The 25,196-nt window shown below is 34.0% G+C and overlaps 3 protein-coding genes across 3 annotated transcripts; all 3 read right to left on the minus strand.

Annotated features, from left to right (window-relative positions):
• Nucleotides 1-8,439: 8,439 nt before the first annotated feature.
• Nucleotides 8,440-9,318, minus strand: LOC132549443 (uncharacterized). Its single transcript, XM_060213385.1, has one exon. It carries the CDS (start codon nt 9,316-9,318, stop codon nt 8,440-8,442), a length of 879 nt encoding a protein of 292 aa, XP_060069368.1.
• Nucleotides 9,319-15,148: 5,830 nt separating this feature from the next.
• Nucleotides 15,149-16,035, minus strand: LOC132549494 (uncharacterized). The gene has a single exon (XM_060213438.1). It carries the CDS (start codon nt 16,033-16,035, stop codon nt 15,160-15,162), a length of 876 nt encoding a protein of 291 aa, XP_060069421.1. The 3' UTR covers nt 15,149-15,159.
• A 7,352-nt stretch (nt 16,036-23,387) lies between these two features.
• LOC132549457 (clumping factor A-like) lies at nt 23,388-25,040 on the minus strand. Its single transcript, XM_060213401.1, has 2 exons — nt 24,961-25,040; nt 23,388-24,405 (listed from the first exon to the last, which is right to left on the minus strand). The coding sequence occupies exons 1-2, from the start codon at nt 25,038-25,040 to the stop codon at nt 23,388-23,390; spliced, it is 1,098 nt and encodes a 365-aa protein (XP_060069384.1).
• Between the last annotated feature and the right edge of the window lie 156 nt (nt 25,041-25,196).

The following is a 25,196-nucleotide window of genomic DNA, read 5'->3' on the forward strand; positions in this document are numbered from 1 at the left end:
TCTGACAACAACGACAATGTATACCAAGTCAGCATGTACAATTTGTGACATATATACAGTCTCTGTTGTGTAGTAACATGTTGGAAGGTGTGTTTAAAAACGAATATTTAGGATACATAACAGAACGTAGATAATTGTAATTAATTAACTAATCTAATTCGTTTGTGTTTGGGGATAGATAGAGAAACACACACCGAGTATTTACATAATGTATTTGTTTGAAAACCTCAAAATTGTTTTAAAGTATTTCTGACTTGAAATATTACAACTTTTGAAAATTATAAATTATTGTATGTTGGAACGCTATTTCAGTAGTGTTATTGACTAATAGTTGAAGGTTTTTGCATGCTATTTGATATGAACACTGTATCAGGATATAAGACAACATTACTTACTGTTTGGTAGTACATCAGTAGGTATGGCAACATGTACAATAGGTATTATTGTAAAAAGTAATAAGTATTTAACACTGTTTTACTTTATATTTTCTATGGTGGTCAGGTTGCTTAGTGGTAACACACCCACCTTTTTATCAAGACGTCCGGAGTCACAAGGTTTTTCTCCGGCCACTACGATTTTAGACCCATCGCGCGCTTCCTTCCGGTCCAACAAGGGAGATTTATATCATGTTTGTTTCGCAAATTATTTGTAAAATGATTAAAATTTAAATAAAATATTTTGTAGCATTCATGTTCGGGATAAGATTCATTATTTTGAATCAAACCATCAGATATGATATTTTTAGTACATTAATCACTGTCTGTGTTTGAAATCACACATGATAATGATAATACTGAATAGGTTAGGTAATGTTACTGCAGTATATCAGTAATACTGTCAGTGTCCCGATATCCTTTTCATGTATTTTTATCATCTATTTGTTAGTATAATGTCACATGTGACAGTATGTTAGCATGTATAACTATATATCATTTATACTTTTTTATATTTTATTTCATACATGTATAATGTTTTCTCGCTGTTTTTCAGGTTTTGTTATTTACATCTATATAATAATTAAGTATATATTGTCGTATTTGTATATTTGTGAGCATTACAATATGTTTAATATCATGGCATTGCAATATGTTTAATATCATGGCATTACAATATGTTTAATATCATGGCATTACAATATGCTTAATATCATGGCATTACAATATGCTTAATATCATGAATAGCTTAACTCATGCCGTCATATCTGGTATTCTATCTGTTTATAACACTATATTGTAGTGGTTTCGTAAGGATAAAAATAATGTAATGATATAACTTGAGTTTTAGATTTATTATGCAACAAATATTTCAGTATAACGTATGGCGCATTTTTATAACTGTATGATAATTTAACAACAATGCCGAAGAAAAGGGGCAAAATTCTATTTTTATTTTCTTTAAATTGGACTTGCTATACCAACACCGGAAAGATTGAGGAATATTTAATTTAACTTTGCTTTCATTAGGTACAAATTCACATTTGAAATAAAGTCTACAATCACATGTCCCATATACATTTTAAATTTTTTTGTAAAAAAAAAAGAAAAAAAAGAAGAAGTTCGATAATACAATGAAATTTAGAACGAAAACTAACTTACCTTGTGTGTAGTCAATACACGCTAACCTCTGAAGACACGGAGCTTACAAACGTCTTGTAGACTTCAACTTTGTGACGGCTACATAAGGCTTGTCAAAGACATTCCGATGAATGGGTACAAAAGACTCCGTATATTCAATACTATTGTGTACAGAGCTATCTACAACGCCATTGCGTTCATTTCACAAGTAATTACTAACGTTAAAATATTGAACAGTGCAGCAGAATAGCTGACCTTGTCAGTCCTTAAATATCTGGGACACTTATAGAGACTTGGTTATAATTTAAACAAATATACATATACTATTTAAACATGGTAGTTTTGGCTAATTCATCGGAAACACATTTGCCCCTAGTCAAGTTTAACAAAAGTAACTTCATATGAAGGAAAATAGTGTATACCCGTCAGAATTTATTAATCATAGTAAGTATTTGTGAAAATTCGAAAAGTTCGCTCTTGTTTAAAAACATGGTATATCGATATAACTGGGTATACAATGTAATATAAATATGTATATGTCCTGGTTACATTTTATCTAAAGCTGACAATGCCTTTAGTAATAAGTCCATGATAATATTTTGAATCAGTTAAAGTTTTCCTGTCATGACGTCACACCATTGTGGGATCTATATAGCAATTGGCTGCCATTGTTTGTCTCTCTGTACCAGAGACATTTACCATGCTATGAAACAGTTTTACACATATAAATTATATTGGCATGTAAACCAAGTCATTTTAAAGGGCGATCTATGGCGCTGGCAGTTTTGTGAACTGCATGGTACCATATTACAGTTTTACAGTGATATAGACAGACGCGAAACACCAAACCAGCGATAATACATTAAATAACGAGGACAAAAGCTTTTATCGAAATGAAATAAACACGCTTTAACCGACCATAAGTTTCCTTTTGTCGACTGAAAAAGTAATCATTAAATGGGAGGTAGACTTAATACCACATGTAATTAATGTGTAGTAAAATGTGTTTATGCTAGGATTTAACGGCAGTTTTCTGTTTGTCATTCGGCAATGAACTTCCGTGGCTCAGCGTTCATGTCCCATGAATTGCATCAGTGATTAGTGATAAATATATTATGTAAGCAACAGCAGTTCTCACGAAATTAATCATCCAATCAGCACGTGTTTCCTGCGTTTAGAGTCCCTACATGAAATCAAACCTTGTAAAAAAAATTGTAATAGCGGTGATCTAAATGGGGAAACAGTATCAGGACCGTATCATACAATGGTATCATTTTAGCTTAATTGATTTTGCTATTTGATGCTTATGTTAAAATCGAAATTGGGGTAAACATGAGTGATTTCAGAGAGTGATTGAGACCTGGGATACCGGTCTGACAAATAAAGGAAATGTTCCAATCGTCGTACAAACCTTCCAGATATTTCGGATCTAAGTTAACATTGTTTTCTGACAATTGATCTTATGGTGTAACAAAATTCTGGGATGTATATGTATTTAGATTTTATTTACAGGCAGCCAACAATCTGTAATCACCCTACCCCCCTTCCTTGTTTATGACTTTATATCGTTTAAAACGGCGTGTCTAACATGACAGCATGTTTACCTACAAGGTTATATTGACTTCTCATCATTAACATTCGTACATGAATTATGAGGTTTTAAAAAACTACTTTTTATTCCATTCACTCTCAAAAATTTGAAATTACACGGGATCAATTCGACTATCTTTTCGTTATGTTACGTATTGCCAATAAATTTTGAAATACTAAACATATTCTAAAACAAATACATGTACATTGATACAAATTAAAAGAACTCAGATTTGAAGACATGTCCTGTATTTGGGATCAAAAGACAATTTTGAATTGAAAAGAGTATTTGAATATCATCCATAAGAGTGAAAGCGTTATATATCACATTTACATAATCAATAAATCCAACAGGATGCCACGTGCATTCAGATTTTGACCGGAATGACCTAGCCAGGCTGGTTCCGACCGTTGTATAATCTCACAATGGCCGGCGGTGGAGCATTTTAGAAACAGGTAAAACAGGTACTTACTGTCAGTCATCCGTACATGATGGATTCATAAATGCAGACTGCTGATTATGTTTTACTGGAAGAGAGAGACAGAGTTTGACGTTCAGAATATAAGGATTATATCTACTAACCGTTTTGGTGGCTTTATAATTTTAGACAACATAAAATGGCTGGTAGAATTCAACTCCAAACACATTATATTCAACATCAGGACGAAGCGTTAGTAGTTTGAAGTTAATCATAGAGATTTTACATATCTAAAATAACAGTTATCATAGAAATATTCATTGATTGAATGTGTAAAATACAATAGACAGCTACCAAACTGAGCTGGAGATATATTAATTGGGTTTTGTGGCTATGCTTTGGTTTATCATTAAACAATGTAATTCGTCAGTATTTACTTATGATATACACTTGACGTAATTGCTATATGCTCGACATATATCCCATTAATTCACTGGAATCGATACTTGCATCGATTGGTACAGAAATCGTTTTTAAACAAAGATATGTATATTGTATTTTAGGGAGAGGGTTAGATTGTGCGTGAATTTTACATTTCATATTCACATAACACATTTGCAAGTAAGATGGGACCCGCCCACAACCAAACCAGGCATCTACCATCGTGTAAAGATGCGTTAGTGTGATATTGTAATGTTTACCACGGTGTATAATGATGGTTTAGGGCGGAAATATCGAAACATGTTGTCCAAAATACTATCCCGTTATTCATATTTCCATATTATGGGTGTGTCCGAGTGACAAGCGGGGCCTACTAATCAAAAAACAGTACTGGATAGACACAAGAATCTGGTTCCTCAAATGATACCTAACATTGATTTTACTTTGCATGTAGAGAGAAAATTACACGTGAGAAGGAAGACACAGATTCAATATTCAAGGATAGAACAGACCTCAAAGATGCCCGCAGATCAACAGAACAGAAAACACAAAGAATAGGGCGACCAAATAATGTATGTTATCCTGTATTTAATGTTGTAACCAATATGGTTTCTAAGGTCAAAGAAATAAATTAAAACTATTATTTCATGAAAATATCTATGAAATTTTAAAATGGCACTTGCTATTTATTAAGAGTGAAGCTACGTAAGTATTTAAAATCAGCAAAGTTCATATTAGACTTCCGACAATTTGTACAGAACAAGCTCTGTGACATTTCAAATGTATTAAATATTGATAGTATAGAAGATTGAAGATTCACAGCGAAAGCTCCCGCGTCAGCACGCTGGAATGCGCAAACGGTATGCAAGTTTCTATTACCTAAGAGGTCAAATCACTTTAAGTGACAACGAGGGACATTGTGCGTGCACGACAACGGCCATCTCCTTTTGTTTTTTGTTTGTTTGTTGTTTTTTTAATTATTTGGGGGGGATGGTAACCCTTGGCAAGGGGAGGTTTGCAAACCTGTCTGTTTCAAGTGAAAACAAAGCAATGCCAATTCCTAAATATTTCGCAATAAGAGAGGCTCCTTGCTGCAAATATTTCATAAGCATGAAGAAAATAGTGAGAAAAAAATTATGTCTCCTGATGGTGACGAAGGCGTCACATCAATATGTAAACATTATGTTTTGTCAGTACGTGTATGGTTTCACAACCCCGACAGTAGATGAAAGAGTTATCTCTCTTTGCTCTCTCCACTTACCTCTCTACTTAAAGAACATTTAGATCTAAAGACCTTTAAAACAATACAACTCAGGTATATTTACATGTACACGCACGACATTTGGTATATTTTTTTAAGTATCCGCGACTGTCAACATTCACAAGATGTCAGTTTATTAAATCATTGCTTTAGTAATACTGTACATACATATTTATTCAGATGTCTATATAAAGCATTTAATTCATATGATAAACTTCTTTTTTTAATTGGGGGGAGGGGGTGGTATTTGTTTTTTCTGGGTTTATCGCCCGTGTTAAAAGTCATTTTGAGAATCAACTTGTAGAAGGTGGTAGCTATCTTGTACTTAATCATTCGGAAGTAATTGTGGTAAATCGTGTTACAACAGGACACAACTACGACAACACAACGCTATCAGTTATTTCATCTCTCTGAGAAATACAAACTTGTCCTGGGTAAGGATTGAAAAACATCAATAAAATACCAACAAATCTACAGAATCGTTATCAAAACGTTGGGCAAAATATGAACAAAAGAAAGATTTACATAGAGACTTTTGAAAAAAGTACAAGGAGAATGAGACCAGGTGTTCCAGGAGAAAAAGCGTCTTCTGCTTTACAGGCGACCCGCCATATAAACCTTGGTCAATCCAAGTTAGCAATGTCACGTTCTCAACTGAGAGCATGGTACACTATCGGAACCAGCAGGTGAATCAACAAGCATCAAACACGTTCAGCTTCATAGCCAGCAAAGAAGTAGAATATTTCTCCAAGGGATCACTATGAGAATCATAATATTTAACCATAATTTTTATCAACTTACAGCTTTGAACCTTTGTGTAACGAGTTTGTCCGTCAGTTGACGAGTTCTTGCACCAAGCTCGTCATAAAAGGAACAGGCCCTTGAATATCGAATCAGTTGTGATATGTGAAAATCATAGAATGGGGATGCAGGGATATTTCTATCCAGAAATGGAAAATTCACAAGAGGGAAATTGAAATCATCACGTTTATCATGCAGCGTGATGGAAAACTGTTCATGTTCGTTGGGAAAAATCGAGATAAACAGCTGATGTAGAAGTGTAGAAAATCTAACTTCAAACCTAGGACTTTCACACTGAGGTGATACCTTAGACTACCGAGTGAGTTATCCGAAATGTGAAGGCGTAGGTAACACACTCATACCATGTACTATACATACAAATAGACAAAAAGAATCATATACACTCAAACATAACACTCCACGTTTTATAGTAGACTAAGTCTCCCCATATCGGTCTCAATACCTCGGCTATGCATTAACGGTTGCATGCCTGACTACCCTCATACACAAAAGTAACATTTAAATGTCCGTGTAACAGGTAATTATTCAATACAGAAAAAAGATCTATGCAACGATTGGGGGGATTTTTCATAATTAAGGTGAACCAGGAAGTTTTGTTTTCTTACCAAGCTGATGGAAAATCACTAATAGTTCATTAATAATATATAGGTACCGTTGATTTGAGCCATATTGACATAGTGTTTTTAGTAAATAACATATCTATTAACACAATATGTACTTCCATTTTTTTTCAAAAGCTCTATCGATAACAGCGGATGTACTATTCTAAACAATGTATTGTTATGTCAAAAAAAATGATATATTACTCTCTCTCTCTCTCTCTCTCTCTCTCTCTCTCTCTCTCTCTCTCTCTCTCTCTCTCTCTCTCTCTCTCTGGAGATGGGATGGGGTTGTACGTGCGTACATGCGTGCGAGTGTGCGTGTGTATTGCTTACTATGAAAATGTGCGCTATCACACATGTATTGATCTCCAATCTTAATAACTACACACAATATATACATGCATGCATTAGTAACAGGGTACCTTCAACATATGATGTGCCGACCAGCTCGACTATGTCACTTGTATTTTTCCACACCTGTTGCCTATTTCGACAGGTATAATAGCTGAGAATTTCCAGTAAGCTGTCGTTCTAAAATTAGACATTTCACTGTGGTGGCAAACTAAAGGAAATTTGTTAGCAATTGAAGTGTAATGTCGAAAAAGTTGAAATTAAAAAGACGTGTTGGGGAAATATTTTCACTGATCAGGGTGAGAAATACCCAGCACCATGTTTATAAATGTATGCTACATATAATTTAGAAAACATTTAGATGATGTAGAAACAATAACCTTTTGTAACTGCCTATGTAGTTTATTTCGTGACATTAGGCTTGGTAGTGTAATGATTAAAATATCGAGTCATTAAGAAAGATCTCGTAACCTTCTCGTTGAATGTTGCCAGTTCTCTTGCATTTGACTTGCTTGTTAGACTGTACTTATGTCGAGTCATTAGACATACTCGCATAATATTACTTGTCTCGCGACATCAAACCGACTGGCTTCACAGAGTTACAACTGTACGTTGCCTTACACAACGGCTTTCACTAATGCGAATTTTTATTTCAGAGCAGGGATATGCAAGATTTAAAATACTTAAGTTTCATTTAAGTCAGAAAGTGAATTACTTTTTTCCTGCATACCTCTTGTACAATTAAAAATCAATCGGATTAACTTTAAAGAGAGTTTAGTAAAGTTCAACCGAAGGAGGGTCACGGTAATGTCACGAGCAGGCAAGCGAACTGTGAAAATTTGCGTAAAGAAGCATTCAGGAAAAAAACGAGATGTAGTTTATTTATACAATGAATGTTTATTATTTTCATAAACGTGTGCAAAAAATATCAATATATTTACACATTACAATATTTCAAGTTTTGATTTGCATGTATGACAATGTCCTTTTCTGTAGGTTTGGGGTCTTCTTCTATAATTAGAAGGAATAGTCATGCGATTGATCGTCCTTTCAACCTACTTATAAATCCCGGTTCATACAAATTGATTTGGTTTAGTTTATGCTTTTCAACGTCCTATGAACATGTATGGTTAATATGGTGTTCTAGGAGACTGCAGTATGTCCGTATGTTATAATAGCACCGAACGGATTCCAACTTTATAGTGCTACATCACTGAAATACGCTGCCCAGGACATCCAGCTGGGAATCTCATCCGATCACATACTAACGGCCAAGCAGTCGCTTAAACAGATGATCTCTTAGACACGTGGAACAAATTTGTAGATAAAGCACCTGTAAGTTTTTCTGTGAAGTGACTGAGAACACAGCGTGGTATAGTTCATGTAACATTATCATAGGCTGGGGGCGCGGATGGTTCTTGTCTGCAAAACGAATTCTCAAAATCAATCCGCCATTTTGGATTGTACTCAGGCGGCATGTCACCGTTGAACATCCCGTTATCTGTAGTAGCTGTCACTTCATCATGTGTTTTGTTGAATGTCTCTAAACAAGGAAACGGATGTAGAATTATAGGTTTTGGCCACTGTGCGCAGACGTCGGTACATGTATGGCTGTCAAAGAAGTTAAGCATTGCCTCTTCCCCAAAGTCATCTGGTCCGTATTTTTTACTTACAGAATTCATGGATGGTGACGTAAGTTTGAAGTTCTGACCTACTCTTACTCCTTTTAAACCTGTCACAATTTCTTGCCCTTTTGACTCGTTGTAAACGAAATGAACAAACTCCTGAAGTTTTCCGCAACAGTTACTGCTCACGGTTCCATCACGTTCTATGAAAGTTTTAAAGTTTTTACCGAGATCCTGCTCAAAAACTACAACGTCATCTTCACAAAGACGGCGTTTATGGCATTTGTCACTGGTAAGGATTTGACTTGTAAACAGCGATACTCTGTCCATTTCCGCCGAGCGAAGGTCGAGGAAACTTAACATATTTTCACCGAAATCTTCTAGATATTTCTGGGTCATATTTCTACTTTCCAGGTAACTTAAACAGCGTCGATACGACGAATCCCAAGCATGTCCTGTTTTCTCTCTGAATACTTTAATCACGTGACTGCGTGCCATTGGTTGTGTTATAACACCCTTGAAGGCCACGAGCCGCTGACCAGAAGCGAACGGTGTTATATCAAATACAGCACATGGACCACCATCAGAGAACCAGGTTTCATTTTCGAACACGGAGTCAAGAGAGTTACCCATATATGGATACGTCACTCTGAAATACACCATGACGTCAGTATCAAAGAAAGCACACAATCAGCTGTCACATATCAGAAAATACTTCAATAATATCTGATAGAAATACAGAAATTTCACCTGATTCAACACACATAACATCTTGACTTTTTATCTATATTCTAAACTTGGGATTTATGCTATAACCTTTATCAGTTTTAATGTAAAACGTATGATTATCATCAAATTACGTGACGTTCATTCGGAATAGTACAATCATAATGTATATAATTGGTTTTTACACACTTTTTTAAAACCTCATATCAATTAAACATTCCGAATTAACATCATATTTGTTAAGCAAAAATCTTACGATACATCAGATTTTGCTTAAGTATCACATACATAAAATTTAGGCAAAGTTTACAACAAAAATGAAAAAATAATAACATATTTTTTTTAACACTGTAAAGTTTAATGTGCAAGAATACGTTATTACAATGAAACAATGCCTCGTTTTCACTTCATATTAGTCTTTAAATATTGATTGAAGACGTAAACGTAAATTTGCATTCTGTACATTTTCAAAAGGTAAAAATTTATACTACGATCACTTGAAAATATATTCATTGTACCCTGAAATTTTGCGTAAATAACATTAGATGGATAAATTCATAAAAAAAACTATCATTGTAAATTTCAGTATACTAAGTTATTCAAATTTATGAATATGATAGAATACACACAGATTAGAATACATATATACACGTGTACATTTCAATGCGATGAAAGGCAATTTCAGCGGAAACACATTATACACGCCGTTTCAAAAGATAATTTAAGTATAAAAATAAATTTTAAAATCTATTTACGCCAAGTCATTTTCAAAATAGATATAACTTAAATACATGTATATTCAAAGCTTTGATTTTGTCTTTGAAACATGTTTTTGTTAGTTCTTAAACATATATCTGTTTGGTTGGTTACGTAAATTACTTTTCCAATCCTAGAAGATTCAGCATATGATTTATCAAATAAAAAAATAAAAAATCAATACAGAATAAAATTTTCAAGGGAATTCAGAAAAAAGAGAAAAAATAGAATTTATGTATGATAATTCTCGTGTTCATATCAACACAATACGTCAAAATGACATGTATTGTCGTGTATATGCCTTAAGTATTTAAATATATGTTGATATATAGATGTAAGCACATATCTTTTAAAGCTTAAGTGTAGTGTATTTGATAACTTACATTTTACTAAGTATGTTTGATATCTTGCAGCTGTCCAGTCTGCAGGCTACATCCAAATAAGTGGATACACGGAAAGTACAATAATGTGCGATGTCTTTTCACATCAGTTAAATGTAACAAACATTACTCGTTTTCAAAACAAAAATTTTCCAAAATGTGATTTCCTCTCGGTTATATTAAGAACAACTCCATATAAAGAGGTATGTTATGGAAAATAACCGAACTGCTGGGAATAGGGAAGTAATTAAATCATTCAAACCATGTATAGACAACATACACACTTGCCGTAATAAGATAGTATATCCTGGACACGGTCAATTAAACACATTTCTTTTTTGTGTGTATGCGAGGATGCGTGTTATTTATTTATTTATTCTATGTAACGAGCTTCATGTCCATTATTACGACCTTCCGGCTTTTCAGAGAAAATATCAAACAGAGTAGAGAGGAAATTGTATGAGATTGAAGGGAGTTCGATACAAGACTAACGGGGGGGGGGGGGGAGTGTTTGTTTGGGGGATGTGGGTGTGAGTGTTTGTTTGGGGGATGTGAGTGTGAGTGTGTGTGTGTGTGTGTGTGTGTGTGTGATTGTGTTTTGTGTGTATATGCGAGTAGGGGTGGGGCGGGGGAGTATGGTGTGGGGGTTGAGGGTTGGTTGGGTGGAGGGGGGAGTGTGTTTGAGTGTATGGGGGTGAGTTACAAGGTACTAATATTAACACTGCATATCTTTAGCACTAACACTGACTTTGATTCATGTGTTAGGAATATTGTTCGATCTAACTGCGAGGTAATACATATGTTATACCAGGTACATACATCATTTGACACGTTTGTGCTTAAAACTATTGTATCCGGTGTTTCAAATGGTAAACACTCGATCTACACGTGAAGCGTGATAATGATGATCTGCATTTTTACATTTTCCTGAAGGACTGACGGAATTTTGGCTGTTTGCTTCCAGTTCTATGAAATATACCTTGAAAAATCGGCTGTATACGTTGAAATGAGATTAGAGACTGACTGTATAAATGAAGATATGGTCTGATTTTACTTTTTTAAGGTTGCCCTCCCTGGTTTTTGATAGGGGTGGGAGGAAAGGGGGATAAAATTGTTAAAACCTTCTTGTGATGGTGCAGACTGATACCAACTTGATAATGCGACCGCATTTAATTATACTGCTTAAATACAGATATTATCCTTGAATAATTTCCATGATGTTATCACTGGTATACTAATGAACAGTCATTAGGTTTACATGACAATCATTCCTACGTCCAAAATAGCATGTCGGTCACCTTTCATGTTCAAGAAAACGATTTATCAATTCATTTTAATATAAAGAGAAATATTTATTTGTTTTCGGTGTTAAAACCGGAAATCATTATCGAATCTGCAGTAAACGCTACAAAAAAATAATATCCTGTAAATATAAGAACTATTTAAGAAAGAAGTGAAACGACCAGACTCTAAATTTAGTCAACTCTTGCAGCTAGGACAAGAGATACAATTTCCTGAGGTAGAATACATGTATATAATGTAGAACATCACACCATCAACGTCACATACAAAAGAACACTGTCAAACACACCTTAGCTTTTTTTCTCTTTGTGATATGACTGTATACGGTCATTTACAATAAATAGACGTGTGATTATAAAAAAACAACTTACCCTAAACAGATCATGACATAGCAGAAGAGAAACACAAAACTATCATTTTATAGGGCAACGAAATCAACGTTTTATTTCTTCCAAAATACTTTATTAATCACGAAGTTCAGAAATATCAGCTTGATTATAACTTTTCACCACACTGTTTAACATTCCAACCTTCTATAACTTTTCACCACACTGTTTAACATTCCAACCTTCTATAACTTTTCACCACACTGTTTAACATTCCAACCTTCTGTAATTTTTCACCACACTGTTTAACATTCCAACATTCTATAACTTTTCACCACACTGTTTAACATTCCAACCTTCTGTAATTTTTCACCACACTGTTTAACATTCCAACATTCTATAACTTTTCACCACACTGTTTAACATTTCAACCTTCTGTAACTTTTCACCACACTGTTTAACATTCCAACCTCCTGTAACTTTTCACCACACTGTTTAACATTCCAACCTTCTGTAATTTTTCACCACACTGTTTAACATTCCAACATTCTATAACTTTTCACCACACTGTTTAACATTTCAACCTCCTGTAACTTTTCACCACACTGTTTAACATTTCAACCTTCTGTAACTTTTCACCACACTGTTTAACATTTCAACCTTCTGTAACTTTTCACCACACTGTTTAACATTCCAACCTTCTGTAACTTTTCACCACACTGTTTAACATTTCAGCCTTCTGTAAAGACTTTGGAACCAGCAGCAATTCTGGTTCAGACGGTAGATAAGTTGTGAATGTTACAGCATGGCAGGACAGTGCAGCGATAGGACAAGGTAGGGTTGTAACGTGTTATCATTGGTGGAGGGGGCAGTTATAGCTTGGTAGATCAAACCGAGGAGAGTCGTTCCACGCTTCCTACCCGTGTCGGTTTGTTTCTTTAAACCTGATGTTAAGTCCATGGGAAATAAGTGATGTAGGAGAGTGCGCCCAAGATGGATACAAATGTCCTTTCTTTGCCCATCTGATGGGATTTCAATGTTTATTTCAAACCTATTGAGTGTCTGTTTGTGCGCTGAAGGCGAGACAGAACTGGGCCACGTAGTAGGAGGTCATTACAATAAATTCGTGACAAGGAAAGTTGAGCTTCCATTTTGATATTGCAAGCATGGCGTCAAAGAACATGAAGAAGATGTTACCGATACAACCGAACAAGGAAGCAAACGTCATATCCTCTTCGTAGCACGCATGCGCTGTCCATCCCGTGAAGCAGATCACGGACAGATAAACCAGAACCATCAATTTGGTCACGAAATTGTCTATGATATCTGAGATAAAGAGGAAGAGGATAATACCGACCATGGCGTATGTCGCTTTCGTCTTTACTCCTGGCACATCGTTGGTCCCGAAGGCATGTAAGTAACAAATGTGGGCAATCATAAACGCAAGCATGCCTGGAATGAAAAATTGGTCACTCATTATAAGTAAAATGTCTTCGATACTCGACACCATCAATCCCATTGTAACAAATTCTGAAAAGTCGTCCTTCGCAAACGCATTATGGTGTTGGTATTTGGAAGTTTTTCGAACGAAATAAACAAGGCTCCATATTGGAAACACTTTGAGTAGTACTGAAGGCGCAAAGGAGTCCGGTGGGAATGTCTTAAACGGGAAGTATACGATGTAGAAGAGTGTCGTCAAGATGTAGAACGGTAACAGATGTCGTTTCTTTGCCCGTCTAATGCATTCTTCTTCCAAGAATCACAGGAAAAATAATACTCTATAATGATTATTAACCAATATTTCAGTCCACAATTGTTTTTCAACGAATTTTTAAAGATGATTTAACCAACAAAACATAATTTCAAACATATCGTTACACATTAAGGAGGACATTTTAAAATTTATTTAGCATTACAACAGAAAAATAACCAGACACTGGCATAATCAGGCTGGAGACACACAGGTAATTTGTATTTTGTCTTGTACGTGATCGTGAAAAAATTATGTAATTATTTGGATTTTAAGGTTACTAGAAACGGGAATGGATAGGAAAACCCTTAACTGAGCGTTAGAGAATTTCCTGTCACATGTATGAGAATTAGCTGCTCCACTAATGAGTAGTAACTACACAATCAAATTGCCTTAGATTGTTTAAAAATAACTTGGATTAGAATCAGTTCTAATCCTAATTATAGAGAAAGCCGGGATAAATATATGGAAACTCGCAGATCTTTAAAATATATAATAACTCCATGTACGATATCAAAAGATAATTGAATTATACTATAACATTGTTCCTAAATATACCATTCATATCGATTCAACTTTCATTCTCCCTGAAGCATTTCCTTGCTAGCTCGATAAGGTTTAGATTCTCCTGAACTTCTTATGACTTCAAACTGTATTCTAAATATTAACAGAATGGATAACATATAATTAGTATCAAGTCTTGACTGTGATCTCATCCTATACATTCACAGTCTCCGTTGTTTGTGAGATAATGATTTACGTGTAATTTACGAATCGTTTGTCTGACTCAGATAAAAACATGACATAACAAGTAGATGTTTTTTTTATAAGTTTTTATTTAGTTCCACACTCTGGTTAAGGCAGTGGTAAATACCTCTAAGCCATATGGTCTCTTAACCATGCTTTATATATGTTACGATGTTACTGACGCTATCAAACACACATAAATCGTAATGTAGACTTTGATATTGATCTTCTGGTGACAGCAGGTATTTGCATGTATTTTAAAATATGAAGAAATGTTATCACGTTCATAAAGTTAACAATGTTATCGTCAGTCCATAGCGATTATCTATTGCATTTGGTTATCAGTAATATAGTGTGTACATGAAGCTATCCGGGAAAGGCATCCTGCGTCTCGCATCTCGTCGGCACAATCGTTGAAACGATATCTATAGAGCACCTGCCATGGTGCTGTTTCCTTCAGGTAAATGGAAGCGACAGGGATTATTTTTCAAGTAACTAATTCATAAGCTGGTGGCGCGGATGGTTCTACTTGCAAGGAACGTGATTTGAATTTCTCGAAATCAAGCCGCCATCTTGAATCATACTCAGGAGGTGGCATGTCACTCTCTCTGGTAGGCGTCAGTGTATGTTGAGTTTTTGTGACTGTCTCTAAACAATGGAATGGATGCAGAACTGTTGGTTTTGGCCATTGTGTGCAGACGTCGGTACATACATGAGAGGTAAAAAAGTTCAACATAGCCTTTTCTCCAAAGTCATCTGGTCCGTATTTTTTACTTACAGAATTCATGGATGGTGACGTAAGTTTGAAGTTCTGACCTACTCTTACTCCTTTTAAACCTGTCACAATTTCTTGCCCTTTTGACTCGTTGTAAACGAAATGAACAAACTCCTGAAGTTTTCCGCAACAGTTACTGCTCACGGTTCCATCACGTTCTATGAACGTTTTAAAGTTTTTACCGAGATCCTGCTCAAAAACTACAACGTCATCTTCACAAAGACGGCGTTTATGGCATTTGTCACTGGTACGGATTTGACTTGTAAACATTGATACCTTGTCCATTTCCGCTTTGCGAAGGTCGAGAAAAGATATTTTGTTACTTCCGTTCTTCTTTAAGTACATCTGTGCGATTTCTTTGTTTTCTATGTAACACCTACTGCGTTGAATAGGCGTTTCCGGCTCATATCTAGTTTTCTCTCTAAACACTTTAATAACTTGTTTTCCTGTCATGTACTCTGTTACGATACCCTTGAAGACTACGAGTCGTTGACCATAAGAAGACGGTCGGCAGTTAAAGATGGCACACGGCCCGTATTCAGAATTCAATGTTTCGTTTTGAAACAACTCTCCTATTTGGTTTCCCATTTTACAATCGAAGTCTGAAAAAATAATTATGTTCGCTTCATTAGTTACAAAATACAGTTTTATTTTCAATTCTCGTTTATATAATATCAACCTTACTGTCAAACGTAATGCTAAAGGCATATCAATAGTCTAGATAGACGTGAAGGTCTTTAAATAATATATCTAAATATATATTTAAGAATATATTATGCATCTGAAAAGACCTAAATAAACTAAGTCGAAATTAAGCATATTTGACAGAGTAAAATACTTACATTTGCAGTGGTGGAATAACAGACAAGCCGACAGAACAACTATAAGCTTTAAACTGAGAGTTTTGGCTTTAAATGTAAACAAAATGTGTAGTTGACATGCGCCGATTACATTGTTCTATTAATAAACATCGTAATTTCCCTATAAAAAATAACCGTGAAACTTTTTAGAGATATTTATAGTGACAACACAAAGTCATGCTATGAGCTTTTGTCTGTGTATGATCGCAGCATGTACACACGGAGTACTCATGGAAATAAACATAGCACTCTAGTTTATCCAACACTTTTGTTCTTTATATATTCTTAGTGTTCTCTGCTGTTCAGATATCTTTCTCAATTCTATTCATGTGTACTGGAAATTGCTATTCACTCGTCTGTCTTTTGTACAATCTCTGCAAACATACCAGGACCATTTTAGAGAATAAAACGTATTTGATGTCAAGTCTGAGATTATTTCAGATATGCCTATATCTTCTTATATTAATTTATATGAAATATTGATTTAAAAGCAAAGCACATATCAAAACATTAAATATTGACAGGAGGGTTTAACTTTACCACTTCATGTTACATATTAATGTGAGAATTAGAAAATGCCACTTTATGTTACATATTGAAGCGAGAATTAGAAAATGCCACTTTATGTTACATATTGAAGCGAGAATTAGAAAATGCCACTTTATGTTACATATTGAAGCGAGAATTAGAAAATGCCACTTTATGTTACATATTGATGTGAGAATTAGACTTTGTCGCTTTATGTTACATATTGAAGCTTTGATAACTTTAATATTGATTTGACATCATGCTAAGTATTGATGTGAGAGTTAGAACATGCCTCGTAATTCTAAATCTTCAGATTAGAGTTGCCGCATATTCAGTCGGTCTCAACATAATTCACTGTAAAGATTTTGTATATGGGGAGATATTAATAAGTGTAAGATACCTAAATGCTGATATAACAACTGTTCCTAACTATTATTACTTCTGTAAATCTAGACACGGCCAGATTCACCATGCTCGACTTAGGATGCACTGTAGCTCACTAAACGCACACTTATATTCTCGTAATCTTGTAAACAACTCTCTATGTTCATGTAACCAGTCCGACGAAACTAGAACACTTCCTCCTCCAGTGCCCTAACTACCATCATATCAGAATGCAATGCTTCAGTAACATACCCCCCGACATTAATGTTAATACCTTATTATATGGTACCCTGATATGCCAGATCAGTACAATGAAAATATTTTTGACTGTGTCCAAAACTTTATTAACCGTTCTAAACGTTTTAATTAAGCTCTAGCGTAACTAGTGAGTTTGTGTATACTACGAAGTAATCGCAATTACAGTACTGGCCTGGTCGTGGTATATTGTACTTTGTTGAGTGAACCACAATCAAATATAGATCTATAGCAGTCCTAAACTCTTGCTTCGTCATCCTACAACGGTTTCCTCCTTTGAACCCATGCACCCTTTCTTTTCCCCTTCCCTGTACTTATGCACCTACTTAATTACATTATGTTGTCAGTGCTGTCCATTGCTCATGTAATTAGACACGGAGACAGATTAATATAAGTACATTGTACTTGTTTCTGAATCCAAAATGCATATTTGCTTTTGTACTGTACTCATTTCACAAAATAAAATACAGTTTAAACTAAGTGTAGGTCGTGGTTTTATTAACAATCAAAAACATCATTCACTTTACTATACAACATGATGCTTCAGTTGTTATCTTTATTTCATACAATCTCCTGTCCACTTGTTTGCACTGAATCATTTGTACACTAGGTATGGTCTTGTCTAAAAACTCATCCGTATGAAATTGGAACTTCAAGTAACATTAACGTTTCCTATTACCTGGCGAGGTATAATCTTCATTTTGAATAAGTGATCATAAGCAAAATGAAGATTGTTATTAAATGATAAGGATTTATATATACTCAAACATTTCCAGTTTTGATATAAGCAACTTTTAATACTCAAAATGCAAAGGTTGAACGGCATTTGAATACGACTGTTAAAAAGATGTTTTTATTGATTTTATAAATCGAATGTTTACTTTTCATACGATGTCCTCCTATTTTTCCACAAGCGATCCCATGGGTGTTAGGGACTGGATAACTTGATAGAGAGAGACAGTCGAACGGACTATGACATTATTCTCAATCGGATATGTGTTGTAATCATTAAATTATGGAACCAAGTCACATAATTGATAACGTCATTATTTTCGATGAACTTTTCATTCAACATTGATGTTGGAGATAAGAATGGGTTTCACGATTATTTACAATTTGTAGTATGTTTTAAATATGTACGAAAAATAAACATATTTCTTTGCCGTGGACAGGGACTGTTCGACCCTCGGAAAGTCTCGAGCTGACCAGCCAAACGTATGTTGTAATCCATGTCCATAGAATGGATATTCTCTTAATCTTAGAAAGTGCCTTCATATTCGAGGACCAAGCTAGATTACATATAGTAAATGGGGAAAGTTACAAGCGATTATTTTTGCTGATGGAAATATATTCTGTGACCTTCTTTTTTTACTACTTTTCCATTATCGTACTATATATATTGCATTTCAATCTGATATGAGACAAGTAGGAAAAACCCTCTATGTTTAGAACCCTTTATCAAATCACACGTCAACATTACATAACAAATATAAAAAGCTAATGATTAACCACCGACCTTATTTTACTTACACGTGTATACGAAAACTCCTTATTATAACATGTATAGGACATGGTCTATTAAGAGTGACGCATACATTTGTATGAAGGCATGTGCTATATTAACCGATAGTATAAAATTGAGACAATGCCGAGGTTCTGTACCATAATCCGACACCAGAGTGTAGAATAACCATTCTCCCACCGACCTTCCTACAATGAAGCTGAAAGTGTTTGATACGCAAAAAGTATTCCTGATAATTCCATTGTTGTATACCTTGTTCTCATTAGGGAAAGTGAAATCACTTACATGGGTAGACCTAGATTAAGATTGCTTTGCCGTTGATGACACAAAAGACGCGCACTCTTTCAGAATACCTGATCTTATTCTCTTTGTACTTTTTTAAGGAGTCTCCAAGTAAATCTTTCTTCTATTTCTGTTTTGCATTCGAATTTGTGTTTGCCATATCTGGAAAGAACAGAGTATACACCATACCTCGGGGTCACGGTAACCGACGGCAGGATCCTCAATATCATGAAAGCATTTTATTTGACAAACGTTCGATTTTGACATTATAATATAACGTCATCATCTCATTGTGATGTCATAATTGTAAAAGGTCGCCAAAGCATCCATATAGAATAGATGTAAACATTCACTAAGATAGAACTTACCACTTCATGTAATAAATATGATTGACGTTAATACATATAATTTATTGATATTTCCATTAGCAGTACTGTACTGAATGAAAGCGAGGTTTATTACACAGTAATATCTGTTTGAAATAAGCTGATATTGAAACTTTGTCGGAGATGATTTGTTTCTTCGTTTTCCTCTCTTTTTCTGACTTGTCAAAGATGTTTTCATCATGGTTTTTTAATCTACGAAATAAACCGTATTTAGTTATTTTTTTCATATTATTAGTAAGTTACAATATCATAACAGTTAAAAAGATAAATAAAGACAAGCAAATAAAATGCATATAATAGCTTTGTTTTGTTCAGGGATATCAAGATAGCACGATAGCAATAGAACTTTTATAACGGGAAATGTTGTCTTGTTTACCATTAAAGGAAACATTGTTATACAAGAGATAAATAACAAAGGAATTATTCTTATACACTATGGAATTAAGCGACTGTAGTGTTTGGGAATGTTTCTAGATCAGGTATCAGTCACCTTATAAAACAGGGTATTAGTCCAATATTATACTTGCACATGTATGAGTCCGCATACACATTAAACTATAAATAGAGAAATTATTTAATTTCCAGGAATGTATTATCTTATCTCACCTATTTATGTATCCTACAACACAAATCACAAATGTAGATCAAGTCCAGTCTTGCCTTTAATGACTATCTTGGGATAATAAACAAGTATGGTCTTTAAGGCTAGTATTACCATTACTCTTAACTAGACACAACTGTGCAGGTTATAACAGCCATCATGTTAATTACATAACTTCATAACAATAGATATATTTATTTTTTATATGAGGTCGACCAATAAACATTCAAAATAATTAATTTGTCATTTGATAGATGTACGTGGTGAAATACACACCAGGTTACTTTGGTAGCAGTAAGTAGTGAAATTAATCAGAACATCACCTGACGTTTGTTAAAATTGGTTTTAACTACTAGTTGGTCCTAGAAATCAAATAGCCTTAATATTTAAAAATCAAATCCTTAAGTACACATACGGGTTAGAAAGAGATATTTTTGCGCTGAATTCAAGAAGGTTGTACACAAAACACACAAGTGAATAACATTTTCTTTGAATACCAATAAGAATCAGATACCACGAGTAATATCATAAATAATAATAATAATTTAAAACTTCGCCATAAAAACCATTATGCTTTGCTAAAGACACAAGCTTCATACTGTACAAACATATTTCTCATTCCATTGAATGATCCATCGTATTCCTTTATATCTGTGATTCATGCAGGTTGGTTTGCATGATGCAATATTCATGTTTTTTAAAGATTGATTAACATTCAGAAACAGAAATATCGTTCCTTGCATAGCAGTCCTTACAACAAGCGTGATCAAATTTGTCTCACGTTACAGTGGTTTAAGACAATTTCATGGAAATAATTGTAATGTCGGTTGTGTTTGACAAAAATATGAATATTTAAATGTTTTGATAAACTGCAAGAGGTCGTTCGATTTTTAAAAGAAAACCGAAAGCAGGGCTTTGGAATTAAAAAAAATCAAAGGTTCATGTCGCCAATGCATTGTAACTAGGAAAAATGTTGGCCAGACAACATCACTGCATTCCATTCATATTTCATAGCAGCTCCTGAGAGCATAGAAAATACATAATTTCTCGTGAATTTTTTTAACAGATGAAATGAAGAAAGCAGGACGGCTTTAGAAAAGTGAACAATTCAAAAACCTTTTTTAGTCATTTTCATGTATACAAACAATGATGCATTATACATCGTCATTCCCGTGTTGTCACATTGGAAACTCGTCTTTGCTAAGTCTTCCAGCAGGTCTAATTCAATGTCATACGATATGTTTGTATTTGCGTGTATAAAGCACAATGCGGATAGAGGACATTGTTATCACAGGTGTAGTTTAAGGTGCCAACTCTGACTCCTGGTATCATATGACTGCGCTATATATTTACAGTTCTTATGTTTACGTATGAATCAGATGACATCATATCTATCAAAGTGATTAATTTGAATGGAATGTTATGACACATGTGTGTAATATCAGAAAAACATGGTATGGACAGACAATCTTTCGCATTTGCAGCACAAATTTGTTTTCTTTTTTTACTTGAAATTGTAGGTCGTTTATAACACAAATTATAGAAATGATTCTCACATGAAACTGAAACAACTCGCGGAAGATTGTATACGGAAGTCAAAATTAATTGAGTTTTTGCATAAGGAAATGAAATTAATAACTATTTATTAATATGTATCCTATGACTTGAAAAGTTCACTTGATACTTTTTTTCACCTTGCATAGCCGGATATTTCTTGAAATCCTGCTTCCGTGATAGCGAGAATATCTTTCGTAATGTTATATTGAGGCACTGGTCACTGATATATCAGTTAAGGACCAATTTTACTGAGTATTTAAGAATTGGAATGAAATGACCAAAAAAATTATTACTCAACAGAAAAGTACTCTGGTATATCTCTAGGGTATGCGTAAGGATTCACTAAAATGAGGTCATCGGTGAAATAACAATAGTTGATAATAGGAATAATGCTTTTGTTATTGAAATAATTTGGCTTTCACGTCTCACAGTATCCATTTGAGATCAATCAAGCGATCTTTTTATATTTGAATATAACAGTGAAAAAGCATTTGAAAATATCAAAATGTGTTAGGCTTACTGAAGTTTCTGCTGGAATATTATAACTATTGTGATTATTTTTATACACATCCATAATCAGCACTTGCAAAATTCCAATATTCATCATCATTTCAAAGGTGTATTATCATGATAATGTTATCTCAAATAATCCATTTTCGTTATTTTATAAATGTTCTTTCCAGCCTGGTAATGTGTAAATATAGCATTTCATAATGTGTGAAAATAGTTGGAAATTCCTCTATGTTGAGATGTCTTTATAGAAATACACGTCAAAGTAACACAACAACCACGAAACTCTTATCATTGAAGCACTTTCGTTTCTTCTCACACGTGTGTACATCGCCTGTTTACAACGTGTGCCTGTCAGGGTATCTAAATATAATAGTCAGACAGCGAGCAATATAAGTACAAGGCATGTTAACACTTGTCACTTTTTGTTCAATATTTTTTTTAACCTTGATGACCTATTTTTAAATAATCAATACAAATCATTTGAGAATTGTCTACCGCATTCAAGACCGCAGATTTAGAATACTTTCTAGCAAATACTTCCACATTTTTTTATTTCAGATTCTGTAACAGCGATAAGGAGAACTATGTTAGTCATCACATGAGACCTTCCTATAAAACGGATAAAGGATATTCCATTTGATTTCGGTTAATATAACATGTCATAATTACTGAAAGGAAAAAAAATAATGTGATTAAATAAATTTATTATAAAATATAGGTATACGTTTCATTGACAAATTTGGTGTATTTTCATATGTCAATTATTCACCCAATTAATAGTCATCAAATGACTTTTGTTAAATAAATCGATGTTATATTATTCTGGGAGAAGTCGTTTATAAGTTGAAAAAACTTGCTGACTCATCCCTATAATGTCATTATTTGCCAAATATGTACTAAACCAATCAATGCATCCTCGGATGCTAGTGTTTTGTTGTCATTTGTGAAATGAATAAAAATAAAAATAAAAATTGGCCACGAACGCACATCTTGAATTGGAATAATGATGATTTTAAAAGTGTCACTTCTAATGACTCGTTTCTAATTTTAATTCAACTATTGCGTTGTATACCGATATATGTGTCACTATTTGATGTAATATCTGTGTCACTATTTGATATAATATCTGTGTCACTATTTGATATAATATCTGTGTCACTATTGGATGTAATATCTGTGTCACTATTTGATATAATATCTGTGTGACTATTTGATATAATATCTGAGTCACTATTGGATGTAATATATGTGTGACTATTTGATATAATATCTGTGTCACTATTGGATGTAATATCTGTGTCACTATTTGATATAATATCTGTGACACTATTGGATGTAATATCTGTGTCACTATTTGATGTAATATCTGTGTCACTATTTGATGTAATATCTGTGTCACTATTTGATATAATATCTGTGTCACTATTGGATGTAATATCTGTGTCACTATTTGATGTAATATCTGTGTCACTATTTGATGTAATATCTGCGTCACTGTTTGATGTAATATATGTGTCACTATTTGATGTCATATATGTGTCACTATTTGATATAATATCTGTGTGACTATTTGATGTAATATCTGTGTCACTATTTGATGTAATATCTGTGTCACTATTTGATGTAATATCTATGTCACTATTTGATGTAATATCTGTGTCACTATTTGATATAATATCTGTGTCACTATTGGATGTAATATCTGTGTCACTATTTGATATAATATCTGTGTCACTATTGGATGTAATATCTGTGTCACTATTTGATGTAATATCTGTGTCACTATTTGATGTAATATCTGTGTCACTATTTGATGTAATATCTGTGTCACTAGTTGATGTAATATCTGTGTCACTGTTTGATGTTATATATGTGTCACTATTTGATATAATATCTGTGTCACTGTTTGATGTAGTATCTGTGTCACTATTTGATGTAATATCTGTGTCACTATTTGATGTAATATCTGTGTCACTATTTGATGTAATATCTGTGTCACTGTTTGATGTAATATATGTGTCACTGTTTGATGTTATATATGTGTCACTAGTTGATGTAATATCTGTGTCACTGTTTGATGTAATATATGTGTCACTATTTGATGTAATATCTGTGTCACTATTTGATGTAATATCTGTGTCACTAGTTGATGTAATATCTGTGTCACTGTTTGATGTTATATATGTGTCACTATTTGATGTAATATCTGTCACTATTTTATATAATATCTGTGTCACTATTTGATGTAATATCTGTGTCACTATTTGTTGTAATATCTGTGTCACTGTTTGATGTAATATTTTTGTCACTGTAGACTAACGTCTATACCGTTCTATGATGTCATTAAAAAAGGAATTTCAGTAACATTTCCTATATATAACAGTCATACTAGGTGAGCAAATTTGATGTCCTATCTTTGGATTTTTTTTTCAGAAAAATGCTGGTATATCACTGATCTTTTTTTTTTTTTTTTTATAAAACTTATATATATGTAATGCATTCTCTTTTATTTATTTGGTTGCAATTCTTCGGTGTAGCGCTGTGAAATATTTTTTAAGGGGTCCGAAACTAATGCCACAAGGATACCTCTCTCATTGATATATAACCTATTATCATCATATTTACTGTTCACTCGACCATGCAAGAGACGGGGAGTATAATGTCCCTGCTGTATGCTGCATGAAACCAGCTATCCCGCAACTCATGCAGGTCGGTGTTGATTTCTCCAATATCCTATGTTTACGGTCTGCTGATGAGCCAAAGTGTCGCAGGCGTCGACTAAATGTAGGTACACGGCAAGATCTGTATTTAGTGAATGACGAGATTGACTATGATATATTTCAGGTTTTCCAGAACAGAAA

The sequence above is a fragment of the Ylistrum balloti genome, unplaced genomic scaffold (assembly GCF_031769215.1).
Source record: "Ylistrum balloti isolate Yb309-2 unplaced genomic scaffold, AGI_CSIRO_Ybal_v1 Utg370058, whole genome shotgun sequence".
NCBI classification, from domain to species: domain Eukaryota; kingdom Metazoa; phylum Mollusca; class Bivalvia; order Pectinida; family Pectinidae; genus Ylistrum; species Ylistrum balloti.

Excerpts from the sequence above, each read along its gene's own strand:
- LOC132549457 (XM_060213401.1), bottom strand. The coding sequence starts at position 25,040 with ATGAGTTGCGGGATAGCTGGTTTCATGCAGCATACAGCAGGGACATTA. Across the intron at positions 24,406-24,960 it reads CTTGCATGGTCGAGTGAACA|TGACACAGATATTACATCAA; the intron begins GTAAATATGATG and ends TACATCAAACAG.
- LOC132549443 (XM_060213385.1), bottom strand. The coding sequence starts at position 9,318 with ATGGGTAACTCTCTTGACTCCGTGTTCGAAAATGAAACCTGGTTCTCT.
- LOC132549494 (XM_060213438.1), bottom strand. The coding sequence starts at position 16,035 with ATGGGAAACCAAATAGGAGAGTTGTTTCAAAACGAAACATTGAATTCT.